General features: G+C 34.1%; 1 protein-coding gene across 2 annotated transcripts; it reads right to left on the reverse strand.

Moving 5' to 3' along the window:
• Positions 1-8367: 8367 nt before the first annotated feature.
• LOC126732547 (cytochrome P450 90B1) lies at positions 8368-14343 on the reverse strand. 2 transcript variants are annotated; one of them, XM_050435469.1, is made up of 8 exons: positions 13695-14343; positions 13262-13475; positions 13015-13167; positions 12649-12900; positions 12473-12565; positions 12289-12367; positions 12083-12189; positions 8368-9148 (listed from the first exon to the last, which is right to left on the reverse strand). In XM_050435469.1, the coding sequence occupies exons 1-8, from the start codon at positions 13895-13897 to the stop codon at positions 8894-8896; spliced, it is 1356 nt and encodes a 451-aa protein (XP_050291426.1). In that variant the 5' UTR covers positions 13898-14343; the 3' UTR covers positions 8368-8893. The 2 variants fall into 2 exon arrangements, with proteins under 2 accessions (XP_050291426.1, XP_050291425.1); XM_050435468.1 differs by having other exon boundaries at positions 13262-13586; positions 13695-14341.
• Between the last annotated feature and the right edge of the window lie 9265 nt (positions 14344-23608).

Consider the following 23608-nt stretch of genomic DNA (forward strand, 5'->3'; position numbering starts at 1 on the left):
AAATTGAGAGGGTCTATTTTGGGACATTGAGGCTATAACATACTCGATTATCTCTAACAACCACACCAATACCATCTATTTTCATTTGTGAGCACAACTCCATCAAAGTGGATTTTACCGTTGTTGGTAGAAGGCAAAGTCTCAGTAAATTGGGGTTTGTTTGAGGGAGGTGTAGGCCGTGGCTAAGTTTGCAAAAATCAGAACGTGAGTCTTGAGCTTGCTGGTAGACCGAGTTAATGGGGAAAACTTGAGATGAATTCCGAAGCTTGTTCCTTCTAAACCAAATTGTCCATCAAATCATAGTAAAAAGCTCCAAATCTTTCCAGATTCTATCCCATGTTGGACTAACTTTGAAAAGTTATAAAAAAATAACACTCAAACGAATGTCCCATTGGGAATATCTTCTCCAAACCTTTGAAGTATGATTATCATTTTTTGAGATAAGATTTAAATTATACTTTATGATAAACTGATGACAACTATTTTTTCTTTATTGCTAAGTGAAGAAGAATTACCAACTTGTATTTTGGAATTTGGTGATGGACTGATGGTTTCACACTCAAGAGTCAGGACACTCGCTGTAAAGCCCATATCATTACGCGGAAAGCTTTATGGGTTTTAGTCCACAAAAGGGGTTCACTGGAGTGTTTTACACAAATGCTGATTGGATTGGGCTAGCCCTCAACCCCTTACATAAAACAAAGAAATGGCTTGCACTCAGTTGGACTTGGTAATGTTACCACCTAGTAACGCACAAGCCTAGGTGATCACTTTATGGTGATGCGATCAATAGGATGCCTTCTGAAATTTGAATTGAGCTGTTAAACGAAGAGTTCTCTTTATTAAATAGGAAATCGGAAAGGAAGAATATTTAGGCATGTTTGTTACTCCCATCTCAAACTCATATTTTTACATTTTAAACAATATTACATATATTTTTACACACTTTTTCACTTATATGTATTTCAAAAAACTACAAACAATCTTTCTCAAACTACTCTACCAAATACCCCCTTAGTTTTTTTCTTCTTCCAAGTTCCAACTTGTTATCTGATAATTGAAAAGATTATTTATGTGTAATTTTAATTATATGACATTTTTTTAAATAGCATGAATTTTTAAATGGAGGAAAATATTAGAGTTACAAATTATTTTACAACTTTTTTTTTACAAACACCGATGTGGTAAGTAGTTATTTGTAAATAAAAAAGTGATATTAATAATATGTTTATATAAGAACTGTAGGTACTCAAGAATTTTTTTGGCTTTGGCTTTTTTAGCTTGATTGCCTTGCCTTGGCTTGAATTCTTTTGTCCCACATTGGAAAGATAGCTTTCCTCCTTCTATCTTATAAGGGATGAACCAATGAGAAAGAGTACCTACAACTACAAGAACCAATAAAAATTGAGTTAAAAATTAATGTTGTAAAATAGTTTGTAGTTGTAGCATTACTTTTTCAATTTATTATGTAGTGGATTAAAGGAGAAATCTTCAAATTGATTTGGAGCTATACTTTGTCCAAATGGAATTCAAGTTTTTTTTTTTTTTTTTTTTTTTGAGGGTTAAGGCTGACAATATTTGACACCCCACATATAAGATGCAATTTTTTTTTTTGGGTGAGCTAGAGCTAGTGTTTAGTACAATTAATAAATGAGTCATTTTTGTGTTGACATGCTTAATTAGCACACAATCAACTTGAGATTACCTAATTCATTATTTGTGGCTAAACGAGTTGATCGGCTAAACGAGTTGATCAACTCATTTTAAACAGGTTAAAATGAGTTGTATTTATGTCAACCCAACACGATATATTTTGTTAAATAGGTTAAAATAGCACATTGAATACAACTCAATGAATTATACATCAAGAATGCTTTTTCCTTTCCTTGTCGTCGACGAGACGAGGACAATGTGCTATTTATAATTCATATGGATCGGTACTGCGCCAAACTTTTCCATACCTGGGTTACTCATTATTAAGCTAATTATTTTGTGCAATATGCAAAGGGGACACATTACACAGTTCTACTTGCTCCACCATAGAAAAGATATAGACTTCATTTTCAAGCTATCCCATGCATATATAGCCACTAATCACCAGAAATGAAAATGACAAGGGAAGTTACTATACTGTACATTGAGATGACGCTTTGGTCAGTAGCTCTTCATTCTCCAAGAGTTTCTTTAGAACCCACAATTCAAATCAACAACGTGCTGCTTCCCATACCACATGGGGAGAGACTACCATCTCTGAAATTATGATTTATGAAACAGGATTGTGCTGTTGACGCTTTGGTCAGTAGAGTAGTTTTTGGAACCCACAATCAAATCCATAAAGTGCTGGCTTCCCGTACCACATAGGGGAACAGACCTATAAATCTATATATATGACTAGGACAGAAGCAATATTAACGGAAAAATGTCAGAAGCCCATGAATCACATCGAGAAAGGAACGTAACTAAAGAATACTGGAAAGCGAAAGGGAACCTAACCAGGACATACCTTAGGACCTTAGGTGAGGAATTATTTGTTTCATGGGTCGTTGGCCTTGTCCTTGATATTATAGAAATTGGAATAGTGCATGCAATTAAGACCTTTACGTAACTAATATATAGTATATATATACTATAGAATTGGCCTTGCTAGTGGGGTTTCTATATGAGGAAAGCACTGAATAGAATTACCAACGTAATTATATATACAGAGGTAATTAATTAAAAGTGTTGAAGGGATACGGAAATATGTCATTCCCTTGGGAGTGAATGTTTAATTTGGTCCAAAAGTAGTCCATTGAAAATTTGATACTTAAATTGAACAACCGAGTGTTTGGGAGAGTAGATAATTAATCTTCAGATTGCAAATTCACCCAAACTTTATAGGGACTTGCCATTCATTTGTTTTACTTGTATTTTCAGGGCATAAAACTTAGGTACAATTTTTTGACTGTAGCACTTTCGGTTTTTTTAATTAAATTCAAACTCAGCCAACATCAAGTGGAAACCTCTAACCTTCGACGAGCTGAAGACTAACTTTGATGGGGCAATTTTTGCATATACAAATGTAGCTGGGATCAATGTTGTAATTAATTAGGAATTAATGGGAATGGTGAAGTAATGGCAGGTTTATCCGAGAAAATATCTCTACCTTCATCGGAGGGGACATTGAAAATGTTGGCAACTAGAAGAACTCCATTTGAAGGTGACTCTTAGTGGCGGCTTCATGATTTTTTTTTGAGGGGGGTCAGTAAGAAGATGCGTCTTGAGTAAGAGATGAATCTTGCCGTTTATATGGTTTTCATATTACAAATTTGTACGTATTAGCAATAGAATAAAAAATAAACTATAAATTCATTTGACATATTTTTTTCTTAATACAATGAATATATTAATTATTGTTGCCAAGTGAATTTTAATTATTACTGCTTAAAATAATTTCATCTATTAGTTTAGGACAATTATATGTTTACATTGTACTATCAATATAATATTTACATTGTAGACAATTATACTGTACACATTTGTTAAGAAATTAGAATCAATGTAAAATTTGCATTATAGATAATTATACTGTACATATTTGCAAAAAATATACAATATTGTACACATTTATTTAGAAACAATATAAATCTTACATTGAAAATACAACGTAAACTATGAATTTTCCATTAGTTTATTTCAAATTTGTTGTTGGGCTTACTATTCCCCCCATATTTTAGATAAAATTGGTTTGTTGTTGGTTTTTTTTTTTTTTTTTTTTTTTTTTTTTTTGGGGTTTAAAAATACCAAAATATTGTTAAGATGATCATATTTAAGTTTATTTCAAGTGGGTTTGAAAAAAAAATTAGAGTCAAGATGTTCAATTTTTTATTTTAGCATGGTCAAATATATATATATATATATATATATTAGCATGGTCAAATATATATATATATATATATATATATATATATATATATATATCAGGAGGTTCATTTGATTGCACATGGTGCAGCCCTTGGTGACTAAGAAGTTGTTGTTAAGGCCCTTTTTGTGTGGGGGGACTCTTCAATCTTCTCTCTCGCCCATAGGACATCTTGTTAAAGAAACAAAGTCTATAAATTGTGGGTTCATTACAAACTCATTCCTTCTCTTACACTAAGAGATAGGCAACGCTAATATTCATGCCTTAACAAGAAGAGCTAGACTTTTTTTTTTCTTTATTAGTTTGGATGAAATATGTTCCACAAGACATTTTACATTTTCTTGTTGATAACTTTATTTGAGGGTAATCATACATATAACATTGCCTAGACCATGCTATGTCTCAAATTGTGTTTAATCACATATCCAAACACTGCCCAATTTTCACAAAATTATTCATAGAACATATGAGATACTTTGGAAAGGGAAAATTCTTTGGTGGTAGAAATTTTGGAGTGCGCATCAAGATTGGGAATACAAATGGAATTATAAAGTCGCAAAGTAGCCAATTGAGCCGCTAAAGGAGACCGAGAAGCGATCGAAAAATGTAAACGACGTTCTTATTGTCAATCAAGAAAATTCGAGCCCCACTGCAAAGACCTTGATGAAATTCGATTGCGGGTCTTCTAATTCATGGACCCGTGACAATAATGAATTCTTATAAACTAGATCTTCTACTCTCTTTTCTGTTTTTTTGTTTTTTTTTCTTTTGTTGAGAAAATTAGACCCTCTACTGTTCCAATACTTCCAGTTGTGCTTGGTTGATTACTCAGACTGGTCGGTGGACTATTGAGTGAATCCACTTGCGAATTTTCTATTTTTTAAGGTATATGAAAATGAGAGGCGTATGGGAGTAGATGAGCAAATAGGAAGCGGTCCCAAAACTAAAAGCAATCAAAGATATGGTACCAAGTACCAACCAAGAACTTCTTAAAATCTTTTGAACTTTTTCTCAAGGGGGGAAGATAGAAATATACGAGACTGCTGCCTAGCTAGACGACAAACTTGCCTTAATTTCCATCTCAGTTTCAATTCTATTTTGTATTTGCAATTCCCTATTTTGTTGGCCATGACAGTTGGGTCCTTCAACAAGCCATCAGGAACTAGTCAAACTATGTCACTGCTTCATAAGGGAAATAAATAATACTAATAATAAGCATCAATACGCAATGAGCACCAATTTAGATGGAGGGAGACTATTCCAACCAAATTATAACTGATAATTATAACCGACACTTTTGCAGGGAGCAGTTTCCTGATTATGTATAGTGTTAGGAAAAATGGGTTTTGCAAGTATTTGGATGGCTAGCTTGAGCCAAAATTAAAGTTGACTCACACATCTTTTGAGGCAGATCTAAGTTGGGAGGTATTCTCCAGCGTGAGGAGATTAGCATAATGTAATGTGACCACTTGTCTAAAATAACAAAATTATTAAAGAGTAAATGAGAAATTAACTCTTAAATTGTTTTTGCAAGTATTTGGGTGGCCTTCTTTGAGCAAAAATTAAAATGGACTCACACATCCTATGAGGCGGATCCAAGTTGGGAGGTATTTTCCTTCGTAAGGAGATTAATATCATGTAATGTAACCACTCATCTAAAACAATAAAAATATTAAAGAATGAATGAGAAATTGATTCCTAAATGATTTTTGCCAATATTTGGGTGGCTATCTTTGAGCTAAAATTGAAGTGGACTCATACATCTTTTGAAGCAGATCCAGGTTGGAAGATTCTCCTCCGTGAGGAGATTAACAAAATGTTATGTAACCACTTGTCTAAAACAACAAAACTATTAAAGAGTGAATGAGAAACTAACTCCTAAATGGTTTTTGCAAGTATTTTGGTGGCTATCTTTGAGCCAAAATTAAAATGGACTAACACTTCCTTTGAGGTGGATCCGAGTTGGGAGGTATTCTCCTCCATGAGGAGATTAACACCATGTGATGTGACCACTCTTTTAAAATGGAAAAACTATTAAAGAGTAAATGAGAAATTGACTCTTAAATGGTTTTTGTAAGTATTTTGGTGGCTATTTTTGAGCTAAAATTATAGTGGACTCACACATCCTTGGAGGCGGATGCAAGTTGGGAGGTATTCTCCTCTGTGAGGAGATTAATATCACGTGATATGATCACTCGTCTAAAACATCAAAACTATTAAAGAGTGAATGAAAAATTGACTTTTAAATAGTTTTTGCAACTATTTTGGGTGGCTAACTTGGAGCCAAAATTAAAGTGGACTCTCACTTCCTTTGAGGGGTATCCAAGTTGGGAGGAATTATTCTCCACGAAGAGTTAACATAATGTGATATGACCACTCATCTAAAACGGTAAAATTATTAAAAAATGATTGAGAAACTGACTCCTAAAATGCCTGTTGATCATAGTTTAAATTAGTGATGAGTTTATACATAACTTGACAATTGGGTTGAGCCCCAAGGGGCACTCCACTTTAGTGGAAGGGAAAGACGTAACCAATGGACCTTCCACCGCAAATGGCTGTGTTTTGCCTCACTGAGTTGAGGTAAGCTAGACTTGGTTGGCGTGGGCACGAGTGCGCGTGTTGGTGGGTTGGGCGAAGTCCTTCTAGTATTAATTTATTATTTTTATTTAATTTGTGCATTTCTATTTGGCTTGTCCGAAACACAATGGAACAATAGTCGGTTTGCTATTGCACATTTTTTGAATAAGTGCAAGTGTGTCTATAAATAAGATTTCTTTATCTCAATTTAGTAATTAAAAAAAAAAAGTTTTTGGGTGGAGAGCTTGCAATGATATCTTACCAACAAAACTAAATCTGTTGAAGCGAAAAATAATTGAGGATACGACGTGTCCTATATGTTTGCGTTATCCGGAATCAGCTATCCATGCTTTGTGGGAATGTGAGGCGGCCAAAGATGTGTGGGCTGGTAGTTTAAAAATTCTGCAAAAGGGGGTTTCGGGTATGGCTGATTTTTTGCATCTAATGGAGTATTTGCTGGATCGGATTGAACTGCTTGATCTGGAGGAGGTTTTGGTGCAAGCTTGGTAGATTTGGAATCAAAGAAATCGGGTTGTATATGGAGGGAAATTTCATGAACAGGGATGGTTGATCACTCGAGCAAGGGAGCTGTTAAAGGACTTTCAGACTGCCCAAGATCAGATGAGAACTGAAACAGCAATGCAGCGAGCTCATGATACTTGGCAGCCTCCTCCACAGTCCGTTTTCAAACTTAATTTTGATGCAGCGGTATTTTCCTGCCTCAATAGTTCTGGTTTTGGTGCTGTAATTCGCAATGACAAAGGGGAGGTTATGGTAGCCATGGCAGCCAAGGGTCCGGCGGTGCTATGCAGTGAGGAAGCGGAACTTCTTGCATGTAGGAAGGCGATTGAGTTTGCGGTGGGTGCGGGATTTTCAGAATTTGTTATTGAAGGAGATAACAGCTCGGCCATGTCAGCTATTTCGGCGATGCAGCTTGATCAGTCACTGATGGGGAATGTGGTTGGGGACATTCAACATTTGATTTGAAATTTGCATTGGGTAAGGATTGATTGTATTAGGAGAGGGGGGAACCGGGTTGCTCATGTATTAGCTCAATTTGCTAGAAATATTTCTAAGGATAGGTATTGGATGGAAGATGTTCCTACAATAGCTAGAGAAGCTATGTACCAAGATGTTAACTTTGTTAATTAATTGAATGATATGCTTCTGTTTAAAAAAAAAAACAAAAAAAAGTTTTAATAGGTTTTTTTTTTTTTTTGGCACAGTCATTTATAAAGAGGAAGGGATAATTTTATTCGCTTTGCAAGGAAATTGTTGTGCTTCTTTCGTGTGTTGTTAATCATTGTATTCTAAGAGGCAAACATTCATATATAGTCTCAAAAGCACCAGTATAGATAATGTGAGAGGTGAAATCTGTTTCAAGGAATTAGTGTCAAACACTAATCTTGATTAAATCTGCATGGATCATTCTGCATTCATCTGGTTTGTAAGTATATTCAATTATTCATATATATATATATATATATATATATATATACACACACACACGTGCATTAGACAAATATTGTTTTGCTTGTTCTTGGTCACGTAATTACAACAGTTATTATTTTGTGCAATATTTCCCACTTTTAGCTCAAGACTCCTCTCCTCCTCTTGCAGGTAGCAATATTATTGCTAAGCGAGGGTTTTGCATCATCAATATGCATGTCAAACGTCAACGCCATTGTTTGCTTCTAAGAAAAGGCAACGAGTGGAATAATATTAATAATACATAGCTTAATGTTGGGCATATTATTGAATGCCAAAAATGACCTATTATCTACAATTTTAGGTAAAATTCAAATCCAATATATTATATAATAACTATTATCGGAGTTATATATGTCTCAATAATTTTAACAGTTGTTATCAAGAAAAAAAAAAAAAAAATTAACAGTACTAAATAGACCTATCACTATGCCATATCTTCTATTATAGATTCTTAGGACTCCTTTGTCTTTCAATCAAACGCAATAAGACAAATCATATCTGGATGATACAGAAAAGTATGTCAAATTAAAGGAAAACCATATATAATATATATATATATATATATATATATATATATAAATGACTACAATTACTCCGAAGTCCCAACATAGATCGAGGGACTAGAGGACAATAAATTTACAATTTAAGGGGTGGTGGGAGGAAGAGGAATATGTGGTCCTAGGATCTTGTCTTGTGTACTTCATTTTCTTTGTCTTCCTTTCTGTTCATGTGAGCTTACATAATAACGCCAAAATAACTTACATTAAGCCGTCGGAAAATCCAAGAACTCAATCACGGCGTCTCTTCTTGATTTTTTTTTTTTTTTTTTTTGTATGTCCACCATGAAAGGCTATGGCTGAGACTGAAGGAAGGGTCTGTTTTTATCGTTTAATCATGCATGGGCTCTTTGTCTTTTATTAACTATATGAAAGCGTAGTGTCGGACTCTGATTGGTAAGCCTTTTGGAAAATCAACGAAGGGGAAGGCAAAAGCTTGATCCATATCGGCTAATTCCCAGTGGTAGTTGAGGATTAAATGGTGGATAAAAACTGCCATTTCTAGTTTTGCTAATTCTGATCCGGTGCAGAGTCGCGGTCCGCCCCCAAATGGCAAGAAGTTATTACTACTTGTCATGCTAGGGCAACCAGATGATGAAGATCCCTGCGTCGCATTTTTCTGCTCAATATCACAAGGACGGAAATGAACCATAGGAAAATATTAAAGCTACTATCAATTTTATTACACAATATTTACGAATAAATTTAATAATGTATGAGATTTGTGAACTTCAATAGCATAACAAATGAATGTTTGAACAATTTTTATCATAATATTTAAACAATAATCTTAGTTCATAAAAGATGAGTCTAACATTTATAGATAAGTTTAGAAATACAATATTATTTTACGACTCCAAACATGATTTGTTTCTATTAAAGAATAATAAATATGGTATTGGTGATAGATTGTATTATCTAAGTGAAATGAAGTTATTTCAATCATTACATGCCATGTCAACATAAATAGGAGACTGATTATCAAAGAGAGAAAGAAAAAAGAAAAACATGAATAGATCTTTCTAGCAATGACTCTGACAACTTTAAATCTCTACCACTATGTTTCATGGTCCTTTTCAGACAAATTTTCTTAATTGTCTCTTTCTTCTATGTCCTAAATTTTCCTGGTGAGATCACGCTATACGAGAGAGTTTCTGTTTAAGTTTGAACCCAATAGTTATATCTACTATTCACTTTCTTTATTGTATCACAATACAGTACTCCACTAGCTAGACACTTGTGCCTACGCTCACAAGGAGGGTACACGGGTTACACAGGACCCTGCTGATAGGAACTAGTTGATAAAAAACCGAACGACACAAGTTCAGGACACTATTGATCAAAGACTCGTTCGAGATAGGGTTCAACTTACGAATTACGATGACAGAATAGATAGGTACCAAATTTACTTCCGCATATCCAATATACTAAACAAGAGGCTGTCTTTTTCCCTCAAGAGTTGACACTTAACACTATAAAACACAAGCTTTGTCACTCTACTCTCTAGACTGAAAAGATGATACTAATTGAGGAAAATATATATGGATATTCACATGGCAAGTTATAATTGGTTCAAATATAGAAAAATGCCTTTCTAACTATTACAATAAAAGAAAAGAGAGAAAAATGCTAAAAAGTTTATAGTAATTCTAACACCATTCTCAAAAAATTGTGGTATTCTATAAATGAAGATGAGGTTACCAACTTTGAGAATAATAATTTGCCAGACTCATCTTATGGGCATTTCATAATTGTCGCACTATATATATAAATAATTAATATTATCCTTATTAATTTGCAGAGTTCCATGCTCTTCTCCATCTTTAATTAGCTTTTATGCTTTAGAAAGTAAGGGCTTGTTTAGTTCTATTTTCATGATTACTAATTTAGAAGATATTAATTTGATATACTATAAAAATAAATTGCTTTAAAAAAAATAATGAACATTTTTTTTTCCTTCAATTCATTACAAAATGACTTAAATGAATATTTACATATACTTATAGTCATTTAAATTGTATAGATAACATAATAAATCATTTAAACAAAATGCACGTGAATGATAATTTAAACTGTTACATAATAGATAAGAGAAGAATAACCACATAATGGATTGAAAAATATTTCTCTAATCATTTGAACCATTGCATAATAATTTTTTGAAAACACATTCACTTATGTGGTTTACCAAACTACATGGTTCTATTTTTTTTTACCAAACAAACTCTAAAATATCTTCGACCAAGTTTTCTCTTTTTCCCTTTATCTTTTTTAGAATTTGGTTAGGACCAGTTTGTGAAATGGCCCACAGGGAAAAAGCACTCATGCACGTGCATGTGAGAACCCCACAGCCACATGGGCTTTAATCATGTCAAACCCCAGGGCCCCCCCACACGCACGCAGACCAGAGAGAGATAGAGAGAGATGATCACAACTTGTGAGGCCAGTGGCCGTACAGTGTGAAACTTTGGTTCATTGATCATGACAGTTCATCAGGAAAGAAATCCGTGAGATCGTAGCATGCCTTTGTAACTATCTTAATGCCTTATCCTAAATGCAGACAGATATGAACGGCTTTTATAGAATGTTACAATACCCCTTTCTTCTTCTATTCTATTCTATTATTCTTCTACTCATAACGGTACTAGTCTATTTGGTTTGGTTTTATTCTCCTTCATCATTCAATAATGAGAAGATTTTAGGGAAATGTTATTTGTTAAGGATGAATTGACAACATGACTAAAAATACTACTTAAGTGACAAGCAGAACTCAAAAAGTTAACTCCATTAACTCTACCTCTTATAAAGTTGGTCGAAAATTAATTCTATTAGCTTTACCCTATAAAGTTGGTCGAAAGTTAACCCTATTGACTCTACCAAGTAAACTCCATTAGCTCTATTCAAGTGCCTGTTAATTAACTCTACCTCTTATAAAGTTAGTTGAAAATTAATTCTATTAGCTCTACTCTATAAAGTTGGTCGAAAGTTAACCCTATTGACTCTACCAAGTAAACTCCATTAGCTCTATTCAAGTGCCTGTTAACCTTTTCCTATTCATGGAATTGATGAACTTTGAATTTACTCTCTTTTTTAATGTTAATGTGTAAGTATTTAATGAACTTTATCTGTTGGAATTTGACCAAATAATATAATAGACATAACCGTAATGAAGTTTACAACAGTAAAGGAGCAGTGTTGGATTCTCTGTTATCATTGTCAAGCTAGCCAAAATAACAAAACGGGAAACAAAACTAAATCTACTTAATTAATTTTGACAGCAATCCACCATCCTCAGACATTAATAAATTGGCAGAGAATCAAATTATCAAAAGTGGGTCTACAACCAATCATCCAATTCTTGCCAGTGAGAGCCACAGCAATAAACCAATGAAAGTGCCTGGGGGACCTCTGCTTAATCAAAACCTATTCAGCTTTTGTTTCCCTCTATTCAATTTTAATAATTTTTTTTTACCAAATTATAATAGTAGTAATAAAAAATTGATGTTCATTATGGAAGGCATGCTGTCAAAGGCTCTCAGTAGTCAGTACTGACCTGCCATCTCCATGGATCGAATTGTTGAGGCTGGGGAAAAAGTGAAGGATCCAAATGCACGGCTGATATCACCGGAAGCACTTTCCATCCACATGGAATGTCATAACCTTTCAAAAAAAAAAAAAAAATTGGAAAAAAAATTCAAACCGGGTCAGATTCCGGCAATCATTCATTGAAAACACTAATTTTATGTGACTTTGTCCTACCTCTATAACGAACATCTTTTAATGCCTTTCTGTGGAGAAACCTCACTACGTTACCAAGCCTCAGTGTCTCACTAATAACCTTCACGAGACACCCAAAAAAAAAAAAAAATTTAATAGATAATTTCATTTGTAAGTTCCAATAATTTTAGTTCAATATTATTTAAATACTTCTGAGAAAGCTTACACATTGTGTGAATTCCATTTTCTTGTAGTCATCCCAATTCAATTCAGTTTCTCCTAATTGCTTCTTGGCACTTGCAATTTCTTGGTGCTCTTCCTGAATTCACACACAAAAAAAGACTTTAAAAATGATACCATAAAACTTAAAAAAGAAATGCCTCCAAGAAGTTATATACTTACTCTTAGTTGTTGAATAGCATTAGGACAACCTTGCAAGAAGTATATAGCTAAAGCTATGGCTACTGATGAAGTTTCATGGCCAGCAAAGAGTAAACTCAGAATCAAGTCAAGAATTTGTTCAGTGGAAAGATTAGAATGCTTCAAGACCCATCCAAGAAGATCATCATCATCCAAAGTTTCTCTCCCCTCCGTCATTTTCTCTATTCTATCTTCCATTTTGTGCTCAATAAACTTCAGGATAGTTGATCGAGACTGTGAAGCAGGCAGAGTATATATCAAACAAGAAGAAGCTAGTGAAAAAACCAAGACTTTGTATTAAATTAAACATTCAGAATTATAGTCCAATGGGCTAAAATTAACAATTACCTGTAAGGCCCTTCTATATGCAGTCCCAGGAAAATTCAAAGGAGCAGACACCACTCCTTTCATAAAGGTAACATATTCTTTCTTAAGCTGCTCAGTCTCAGGAACTCCAGGATCCATGCTCATGATATGTTTTGCCATTAAATTGAAGGTAAACTGCAATTCTTGTTAATAAGCTAAGATGATCCAATTAATAAATTTGTCTTTTTGAATACAACAACATACTACTTTTACATTTTTTTTTTTTTACCTTCTTGGCTTCATCTTGTGCTGAAAATACAGAATTCTCTTTCCAGGAGCTGAGTACAAGCAAGGTATGCTTCTCCACCTCTCTCAATAGATGGGTTCTAAGCCTGGCGTGGCTCAAGAAGTTGAGAGAGATACTCCTCATGTCTCTATGCATGTCTCCAACTAATACCAACATAGACCATTTTCCTAGAATTCCACCTATGCTTCTAGGATAGCTGCATTCAAATAATCTTCCTTCGTTTTGTAAGATGAATCTATTTAGCCCAGCATCTGCCGAAACTATTGTTGGCTCTCCAAACAAGTTAGACTTAAAAATTTTTCCATACCTGCAGAATGAGTAAGAGTTTTAGCTTTTTAAGTGCTATATTTTGTATAGAACAGAACATGGGACTTCGGTTTGGAAGTCTTTGTTTTGTTGATGTGTGTGATTTTACCTTGATATGTGTTGCTCCATGAAGTTTCCAATTGAAGTAGCAGAGTAAGGCTTAAGATAGCCAATAGTTTCACCAAGAAAAGGCCAGCCCGTGTTGCCTGGTGGGAGATTGAGTCTGCTTTTCTTTCGTTTGACGAGAATGAAGATCAGAAGTAGAGCTAGGATGGACGGAAGAGAACAAACAATTAGCTTTGAGTCAGGCATGGGGACTGACTCACTCAATCTCTGTGTGTGTGAGTGTGCTTGTGTGGAATTTGCTTAGCTGATTCTAAGCAATTTGAATCAGATATCTCTGCTTCTTATGAAGTTCTACGTTCGCTGAAACTGGACTTTCTTTTCATTCAGGAGTTTTAAAAGTCACTCAGGCAGGGGTTTTTTTTTAATGCAACCAAACTTCATGAAAGCTTTGAAGCCAATAGGCTGCTTTTATAAGCTTCTCTTCTGTCTTTAAGCGATATTAGCGGAAAGGAGCATGGAAATTGGCTTTACACTTGGAAACGCTACTCTCTAATAATATTATGCATTTGTTTAATCTTAGAATTTGTTTTGCTCATGATTCATGAGTAACTTTTCCATAGCCACAGTTTGATCTAACTTTTTGCTAATATAATCCTATATTTTGTTATAGCACGACATGCAAAAAGTAGTAGAAGTAATAAGTTCTTCAAAAAAAAAAAAGGGCAGTAGAAGTAATAGAGGTATCCTATTAGTTTTATTTATGTGATTGCATTTCTGCTTTGGTAAACAACGATCAACATCATATATTATGGATGGTGAAGTCATGAGTGATTGCATAACATAATGCTGTCTTGGCAATTATTATGAAATATAATTCACCGTGCGCAAGCACTTCAATAAGGATGGATTTGGGCTATGATTCCCTGTCGAAATTGACTGAACATATCTCATTTCTACGCAACAGTTATGAGATAGTGAAAGCCTTGATATTAACTTGTCGTGAGTATAGTTAATTATATGGATTTTATGTGAACATAAAATTATGTGGTTTGGCTGTAGGCATACTGTTAAAATTGATCTCTAATTGAAATAAAAGAAGATCAATTTTATTGATCCGAATGGAACACCAATTACAAGGCTCTGTTACTTATATGCTAAAATAGAGCATGAAAAGTTGCAAAACTAACTAACAAGGGCATTCACAAAAACAACCCCACAACAATGTTGCTAAACTTAAAATATTTTACCAACTTCCTACGGTGAGAACATTTATAGTAAAACATCTAAAAAATTTAGCTTTTAGTAACTTAAAACGTTACTTTATCTATTTTAACACTTCACTTTATAATACACTCAACATCAAATATTTTATTTTAACATTCAACACATTAAAATAATATATCCAATACAATAAACAACAACCACAACAATTAACACATTAAAATACTATTTTTTTTAACAACTCACATTATTATTATTATTATTTTTTTTTTTTTGGGAGTTCAAGGTAAAGTGAGCTGCTATCTCTAGCAGCTAATTGTAGCAGCTCACTGTAGCTCAAAGTTAATTTTTTTTTTAATATAACTTCTTTGTTGTAGAAACAATTTTAGAAAATTGGTTGCTAAATTGACTTTCTTCGTTGGGGATGCTCTGAGCTGTTAGTAGCAGCAGCTTACTGTAGCAAGTTGCTACAAATACTAAATTATTTTCTCTTTCTTCTCTCATTATTAAATTACTCTCTCTCTCTCTCTCTCTCTCTCTCTCTCTCTCTCTGTGTGTCCATGTGTAGTGTTTATTATATTTATTTTATGAGTCATATTAACGAGTGTCCTTAAGACAATGGTTAATAATTCATTTTAAAAAAAATGTTTTGACACCACTTTTATGGGAAATAGAAAAAGTTGTTAAAATATTAATTATTTTTTTTTCTTTTCCCATAAAAACTTTCTTAAAATAATTTGTTAACAATTGGTCTAAGGGCATCCATTAATATTTCTCTTATTTTATTTGTTTGTTTATATTATTTTAATATGTTGTTTGTTAAAATAAAACCTTTGATGTTAGGTGTATTGTAAATTTTTTTTTTTTTAGTAAATAGTGATACTTATTACAACACACATGAAAATAGTAATATTAGTGTTTTAAACCGGGTTTATAATACATTACATAATTAGAGTACAACTACAAAATGACCTAACTTTTGTAGTTGTAAATTTGGGTTATAAACAGATCTTTTTTTTTCTTTTCTTTTTTTACACAACCAATGTGGGATAAATATTCCTATCTAATTTTTTTTAGTAAATAATGTTTCAAACCGGGTTTATAATACATTACATAACAAGAGTATAACTACAAAAGGGTCTAACCTTTGTAATTGTAGATTGGGGTTATAAACAGCAGACACTAGACACACACAACCAATGTGGGAAAAAATCCCAATTTATTTTTTGAATAAACAGTAATACTTATTAGAACACATCCCTATTTAAACAGTAATACGTTTTGTAAAATGAGTTGTTAAAATAGGTAAAATAGATTTTTGAGTTGCTAAAAACTATATTTTTTGACAACCTTGCTGTGAAACCAACTCAAAACCAACTGAACTGACTTTAATAAGTAATAACATAGATTTAATTAGCCTAATTAACACCAACACAACAATAACAAATCAGCGAAGGTCGTGTGTAAGCCACTTAAGTATGCATGTGCTGCTCACTCGACTCAATTAATGGATGTTTTGTACGTAGCTTCAATGTTTTGAAGAGGGCCGCTAGGTGTAGCTCGAGTTTAGCCTTCATGAGACGACATGTTGAGTACAACATGTCCTAATAAGCGACTTTTGGTCTGTATCTCCTTAATTTTGACTTGCGTTTTAACATTTCCCACCAAGATGAAAAGCCCTCATCTTGTTGCAGAGGATATCATATGTTTATTAATAAGCCCATCTTAGTTCTTACATGCGAGTCTTAAAAACATAGGAGGCTAGAGCTTTAGTAAACACATCTACAACTTGATGACAGCTAAGTTCCGAATGATACCCTAGCCTTATCAAAAGTTAGGTGACAATCAATTTCTATATGCTTCTTACACTCGTACCCATTTAAAGATTTTCAAATATCAGGGCATACAACCCAATCTGCATCACAAAAAGCCTTAGGATTCGATGTGGAGGTACATAGGAGAATAGACCTTAGCTTGGAGCCCCTTTAATGTGCTGTTGTTAATACTGTATTTTGTCTGGTTTTGAATAGCACGCCGGAACACAAGTTTAAGCCCTAAAAAGCCAAAATTGTGTCTTTAAACATTAAAAAAGAAGAAGGAATTACATGAAATTTTTTTTTTCAATTTAACCCGATCAGATGTTGGATAAAACACTTTGGCAGTCCCCAAGAGTTCAAAATCCCAAATTTGCTATTTTGGGCTAAGTTTGACCAACATTGACTAACCCTAACTAAGACTAGTAAAAATGTTGAACAAAGATATGATCGTCCGATTGAGATAAAAATTTTCCCATCTTAAATATCATAAAACTCCCTTTAAAATGACAGTGTATGGGCCAAAGTTGGAGTTAAAATGGATGAAATATCATCAAAACATCAAAACCTTGATTAAAAATACTACTGCATTATTTTTCAAGTTAAAAGACTATTTTGGGGGCAATTTCGTACAATCAACTGTACAAATCCAGCTACAAAAAATGAAAATGGCCTAGACCACATTAATTTATGATGGATTAGCTACTCTACAAAAAAAAAAGGGCTTAATAATATTGTGAGAGGCCGCCAAAGGTGCCTCTCAAAAAAGAGAGATTTTATGAGTGCCTTTTAGGGCACCTCTGTTTTTGGGTAAGTAGTGTGAAGTCGCCACTTATTTTTTATACAAACAAAATAAGAAAAAGTAAATACAAAAATACATGACTGAATTGTTTCCTTTCATTGATTGAATAAAAAAAATACATGTTTGAAAAATTGAAAATTACATGACTTTGGTTCCTAGTTACAAACTACCAAATAATTACATGGCTTTTTGTCATAGTTACAATCTACCCAAAATAAAATAAAGATAAGGCTAGATCTACCTATCCAAAAGACCTAAATTCGGAGGCTAGGTTAGGGAATGGGAAGGTGTTAGGCACTCATTCCGCCCAGACAGAGTTTGGTCTTCTAGATTCTTGTGAACAATGTACCCCTTTTATGCATGCTATGAATGACATGTTGTACACATGAACAAAACTAAATCACACAAGTTTATTTATGAATGCATCCTCTTCTTTGTTAAAAAAAATTCAGATCTGTTTTAGTGATAAAAAAAAAAGATTTTGGTTTAGAAAAAATCAGATTTGTTTTTGAGGACTTAGAAAAAATGGTTTTGGCTTTGTAAAAGATCAGATTTGTTTTTGTGATAAAAAAATTGTGTATAAAAAAAAAATTAGATATGTTTTTGTATGTTCAAAAAATATGAAAAAGATTTTTTTTATTTTTATTTTTATTTTTAGAAGAGAATTCCATTCATGAAATAAATTCATGCTACATGTATTAAATAAAACAAACACAACAAACACAATCATGCATGATCTTTTTCTTTATTTCAAAATTCGCATATGTTAAAAAAAAATCAAATTTGTATCTAATAAAGGTACGAATCAGTTTGTATTTTTTTAAAAACTTCAGATCTGCATCTAAGGAAGATGCGAATCAGTTTGTATTTTTTTTAAAACTTCAAATCTGCATCTAAGGAAGTTGCGGATTAGTTTTTAATTTGAGGAAAATTTAGATCTACCTCTAGAGAAGATGTAGATCCGTTTTTGCTTTAAGAAAAATTCAGATCTACCTCTAGGGAAGATGTAGATCCATTTTTGCTTTGAGAAAAATTCAGATCTACATCTAAGGAAGATGTAGACCTGTTTTTGTTTTGAGAAAAATTCAGATCTACATCTACATCTAAGGAAGATGTAGATCCGTTTTTGTTTTGAGAAAAATTTAGATTTACATCTAAGGAAGATGTAGATCCGTTTTTGTTTTAAGAAAAATTCAGATCTACATCTAAGGAAGATGTAGATCCGTTTTTGTTTTGAAGAAAAAAAAATTGTTAACATGCAAAATTTTGAAAATAAGAAAGTGATCACAACAATAATAAAGGAATTAAGAACATGCTTTAACAAAATAAATCAACAATTCATGTTATAGATACTTGAAACAACTAAACTAAAAAAAGTAAACAAACATACATCATCACAATAAGAGAAGCATTGAGAAAAGAAAAGGGTAATCAGAAACAACCTCTTGCATGGAGCATTTCTTCTTCTTGAGAGGATGTTTTAGGGTTCAAAGAAATTTATTCAATTATCTTTGAAACCTAAAAACCCTAGTTTAAGAGAGAATACCAGAAAAGAGGGGTGAGAAATTTGAGAGTGTGAAAAGGTGTCTCTCCTAAAATGCCCAATAATGTGCTGAATTTTGGGATCCAGTCCCTATTTATAGAGACTGGAGTGCTTAAAAAATAAGCAACCACGGGTAAAATGCAAATCGGGATGTGTCTTTCTGCGAAAAAGTCGAAAAGGGTGTGCCTTATCGGCACCCAAAGAGAATTGGGCCAAAGCCCAAAAGAGTGCAATTCGGCACTCCAAAAGTGCCGAATGGTACTCTTGGGTGTTGATTGCACTTTCGTGTTCGGTTGTGTTTTGGACTCCTTTTTTAGGTTTCCTTGAATCGGTTTTTGCACTTAGACGTATTTTCAATCCATATTCTAAGATTTTTATCTCTTTTCTGGATAATTCAGGTCTTTTCAGGAACAATTATCTTGTAGATAAATATCCAAAAATAAACTTTGATAAAGTTCAGATTATCCATAATTTTAATGTTATCCAATTATCTCTTTTATTCCTATGCAGGCAATCCTATTTTATACACTAATTGTCAACCAATCACAAAATTATTTAATTAATTTTAATTGTTTAACTAATCAGAATTAATTAAAATCAATCATACGTGGTCGACTCTACCTAGACACAATGCATGCTGACCGTGCAAACTTGATCATGTGATATCTTTCGATCCGATGGTTCGATTTGGAAACCGAACACACCGTTGTGACCGTTAGAATCTCAAGATCATTTTTATGACATGCAATGAATGAATTAATGCATGTAATGCAATCATGATTTTTGTGGGCACATGGATGGTCCTTCCACTCATCTTCCTTGATTAAATCATGGGTGCAAAATTGAGTGTCTACAAATATCTCTTCAGGATGAGGAGGAATTAATTTTCCAAGAAACATGCTACAAAAATTTTTACACTGCGTCATTTCCCTTCTAGGCACGGTATTTCATCAACTATAGCTCCAAATTGCATGAGTCTAGAACCTGTGGAAACTAGGCATCCATAAATTTTTGAGATATCTAGTTTGAAGAAATTCAAGCAACAAAACCAGAAGGTCCTCTACTATTGCAACAATACATTTGCCCATGTTAGTAATAGCTCTAAATAATGAGGTCCTCCATAAATACATCATCATTGAAAGAAGCTTGCCTTTCTACAAAGCTCAACATCCTTACATGTGTTCATCAACACACTAAAAAGCATTATTAGCAATTGAAAGAGTACTCTGTTATGATGATGGCTTGTAGTGTTAGCTCTATGCTTTGTTTGAAATGAGCAAAAGGAATGAAGATATGTGAATGCAAAGAGAAGAATACACACATCATCATCAATAATCCCTTTGATTGAGGGTAGAGGTATGCAAAAGACCCTTGAATGGGGCAATAATCCCTTTGAATGAGGGTAAAGGTAGAACAAGAGGCTAAGAATGGCCTATTGCAAAAAGACCCTTGAATGGGGCAATAATCCCTTTGAATGAGGGTAGAGGTATGTAAAAGACCCTTGAATGGGGCAATAATCCCTTCGAATGAGGGCAAAGGTAAAAAGAGAGGATAAGAATGACCTATTGCAAAAAGACCCTTGAATGGGGCAATAACCCTTTGAATGAGGGTAGAGGTAAAAAAAGACCCTTGAATGGGGCAATAATCCCTTGGAATGAGGGTAGAGGTAAAAAAAGAGGCTAAGAATGGCTTATTGCAAAAATACCCTTGAATGATTCAATAATCCATTTGAATGAGGGTAGAGGTATGCAAAAGACCCTTGAATGGGGTAATAATCCCTTCGAATGAGGGTAGAGGTAGAAAAAGAGGCTAAGAATGGCCTATTGCAAAAAGACCAATAATCCCTTTGAAGGAGGGTAGTGGTAGAAAAAGAGATTAAGAATGGTCTTTTGCAGAGAAAGCCCTTGAATGGGGCAAATATTCCTTTTAAATAAGGGATGGAGGTAATAAAGGAGATCAAGAACGATCTCATGAACTAACAATCCCTTCGAATAAGGGTGGAAATATAAAAAGACTAAGAATGGTCTTCCACAAAATATTCATTGAATTGGGTGGCAGACCTCTTGAATGAAAGAAAAAGAATTAGCAAAGAAAACCACGACAAGTTTCGATGAAAGAATTACTTTCCTTATAAAGAAGAAGATGAGTACGTGAGAAGCGAAGAAGAAATAAGCAAAGGCCTAGACACGGCCATCAGCAATACAACCCAAATCACATGAATTCAGTAATGAGAAAAGCATCTTGAAAGTCATCTGGGGCAAGCATGGTAGAAAGAAAGTGTTCCTACCATGGAATTTTCAACACCGACTTTAATAGAGCTAGTGGCAGACGTTATCTTTCCCCTTGAAGTGAGCATGGGCAATCTTGAAATTGCAAGCGAGAGCTCCCAGTAAAGACCTCCCACCTCTAAAGAATGACATACAGGTGATCAACAAAATCCATCAGACTGAAAATAGAGGCAAAAGTCTTCAGCAAACTTGCTTTGGGTAGCAGTAGCAAAATTACCACCTTATGAAGAGCAACTTCTTGGCCACCCATAGAGGATCTCAAATTTGCCAAAAGAAAGAGAACAGTTTGCCTAAGAAGGGTAAAGATTGAAAAAGTAAGCCCATGAAGGAAAGAAGAGAAAGCAGTTGCATGTGAGTTGTAACACAACCTACATGCTCATGGGGCTGAATGTTGATACTCATTTTTGCAAATCTATACCCAAAGCCCATGAGGAAGAAAGCCCAATAAGAAGCAAGACTCAAAAGCTCATACAGAGGAAAGCCCAACAAAAAGTAAGGCCCAAAGGCCCACTAAGAAGACCAAAGAGCAAGAAAGGCTCAAAGAAAACAGAAAAGAAACAAAAGCCTAGAGTTACGCTTGGGCTAAGGAAGAAATGCATGGGGAAGTGATTTGTAGCAGAATACAGGTCTGTTGCAGAATACAAATATGCAACAAAATACAAATTTACAGCAGAATACAAATCTGCAGCAGATTAAGACAAATTGGGCCCAATGCCCTTTTGATCCAATGAAGGGCAGCAAGCCTATAAAGCCCATGACATCTTTATAAAAGAAGAAGAGAAGCCAAACTAATCTCCAGGAAGAGACACAGTGAAAGAAAACAAAGGCAGCAATGGCAGAAAATGCGTGAAGGAGAAAGGAAACAAAATCAAAGAAAAGACAAAAGAAAACAAGGCAAGCATGAGTAGAACAGACACGTAACAGAACAGAACAAAGCTAATTTGCTACGGTAGAAACAGCGTAGGAATGAAAGAAGACAAAAACAGAGGATAGTGGAGAAAGCATACAAGGGCCGAAGCACCACCAACCTGTACCTAGCCAATACAAGGGAGGTGGGCCCACGGTAAAGGGATTCAGAGGGTGTGTTGTGGTGGTGGGGGGGAAAAATGGGTCTATATTTGGTTTCCAGCCGTGGCTTCTTTTGGAAATATACCCTGCTGAGATGGTATCTTACCCAAAAGAGGTAATGGATGGTTGGGATCATCTGATGCATGCCATAGAGGTAGGTGGTGAGATAACTTAATCCTTATCAATTTGAATCCAAAGGAAAAGACTTATAGCAAGAACAAACAAAATGGAGTTTTGTCATGAAATGAGTAGTGGTGGAGTGAGAACGAATTGAGTAGTGGTAGTGGCTGGGCCACCAACGAGTTGGTAGGCAGTCCTAAAGGAATGCCCATAACAAACCAAAAACAGTTGGTGAAACCCTAGGGGTAAAAGGGAGAAATCTCATTGAATTAGCTCGCTATAAAAAGGGGAGGTAGCCATAGATGAGGGGGGAAGAACCCATGGTAAGAGCAATAAGCACCTAAAGTAGGGATGTAGAGATAAAGGGGACCTAAGGGAAGAAAATAGTAAAAATGGAGAGAAAAGTAATAGAGAAAAAAGGAAAGAAAAAAAGAAAGTGGTAAAAAGAAGAGAGATACAAGGCAAGATAGCAGTAAGAAACTAAGAGTAAAAAGGACGGAGAGAAAGAAAGAAAGAAAGAAATTGGTAAAGAAAAAAGAGAAAACACGGCAGAAATAAGGGCATGTATCAATAGACCATCTTTTCCCTCTCTCTTAGCAAACCTACTCTTTGAAGTCCCTCAAAAGTAATAGCTAGTAGCCATTTAGGCATATTCTCCAAAATGTACAACTTTAATAGCAAAAGCCTATGACAAGGTTGTTCAAGTTGGGGTTTGGGTTTCTTCTTGGTTTACTTATTTTGTGGGAAGATTCAATACCTAATTTTGATCACAAACATATTTGATTTTACTCGTTAGAATTTATATCTGCTGTATTTAGTCGTTCTGCTATAGCACGTTTTTTATCACGTTTACTGTATCTGTTATTTTGTTGTGGTATCTTTACTTGTTGTACTAGTTATTCTGTTGTAGCACCCTTTTATTATATTTACCGTGTTAGCTGTTATGCTAGCTAAACTTTTCTGCTGAAGCTTTCTTATTTCTTTGTTATTATGTATTTTTCTTTCAACATGAACTAATTATCATTCTGCCATATATATATATATATATATATATGTGCTAATACATGTAAGTATGTATACGCATATATGTATGTATTTGTA

The sequence above is a fragment of the Quercus robur genome, chromosome 6 (assembly GCF_932294415.1).
Source record: "Quercus robur chromosome 6, dhQueRobu3.1, whole genome shotgun sequence".
NCBI classification, from domain to species: domain Eukaryota; kingdom Viridiplantae; phylum Streptophyta; class Magnoliopsida; order Fagales; family Fagaceae; genus Quercus; species Quercus robur.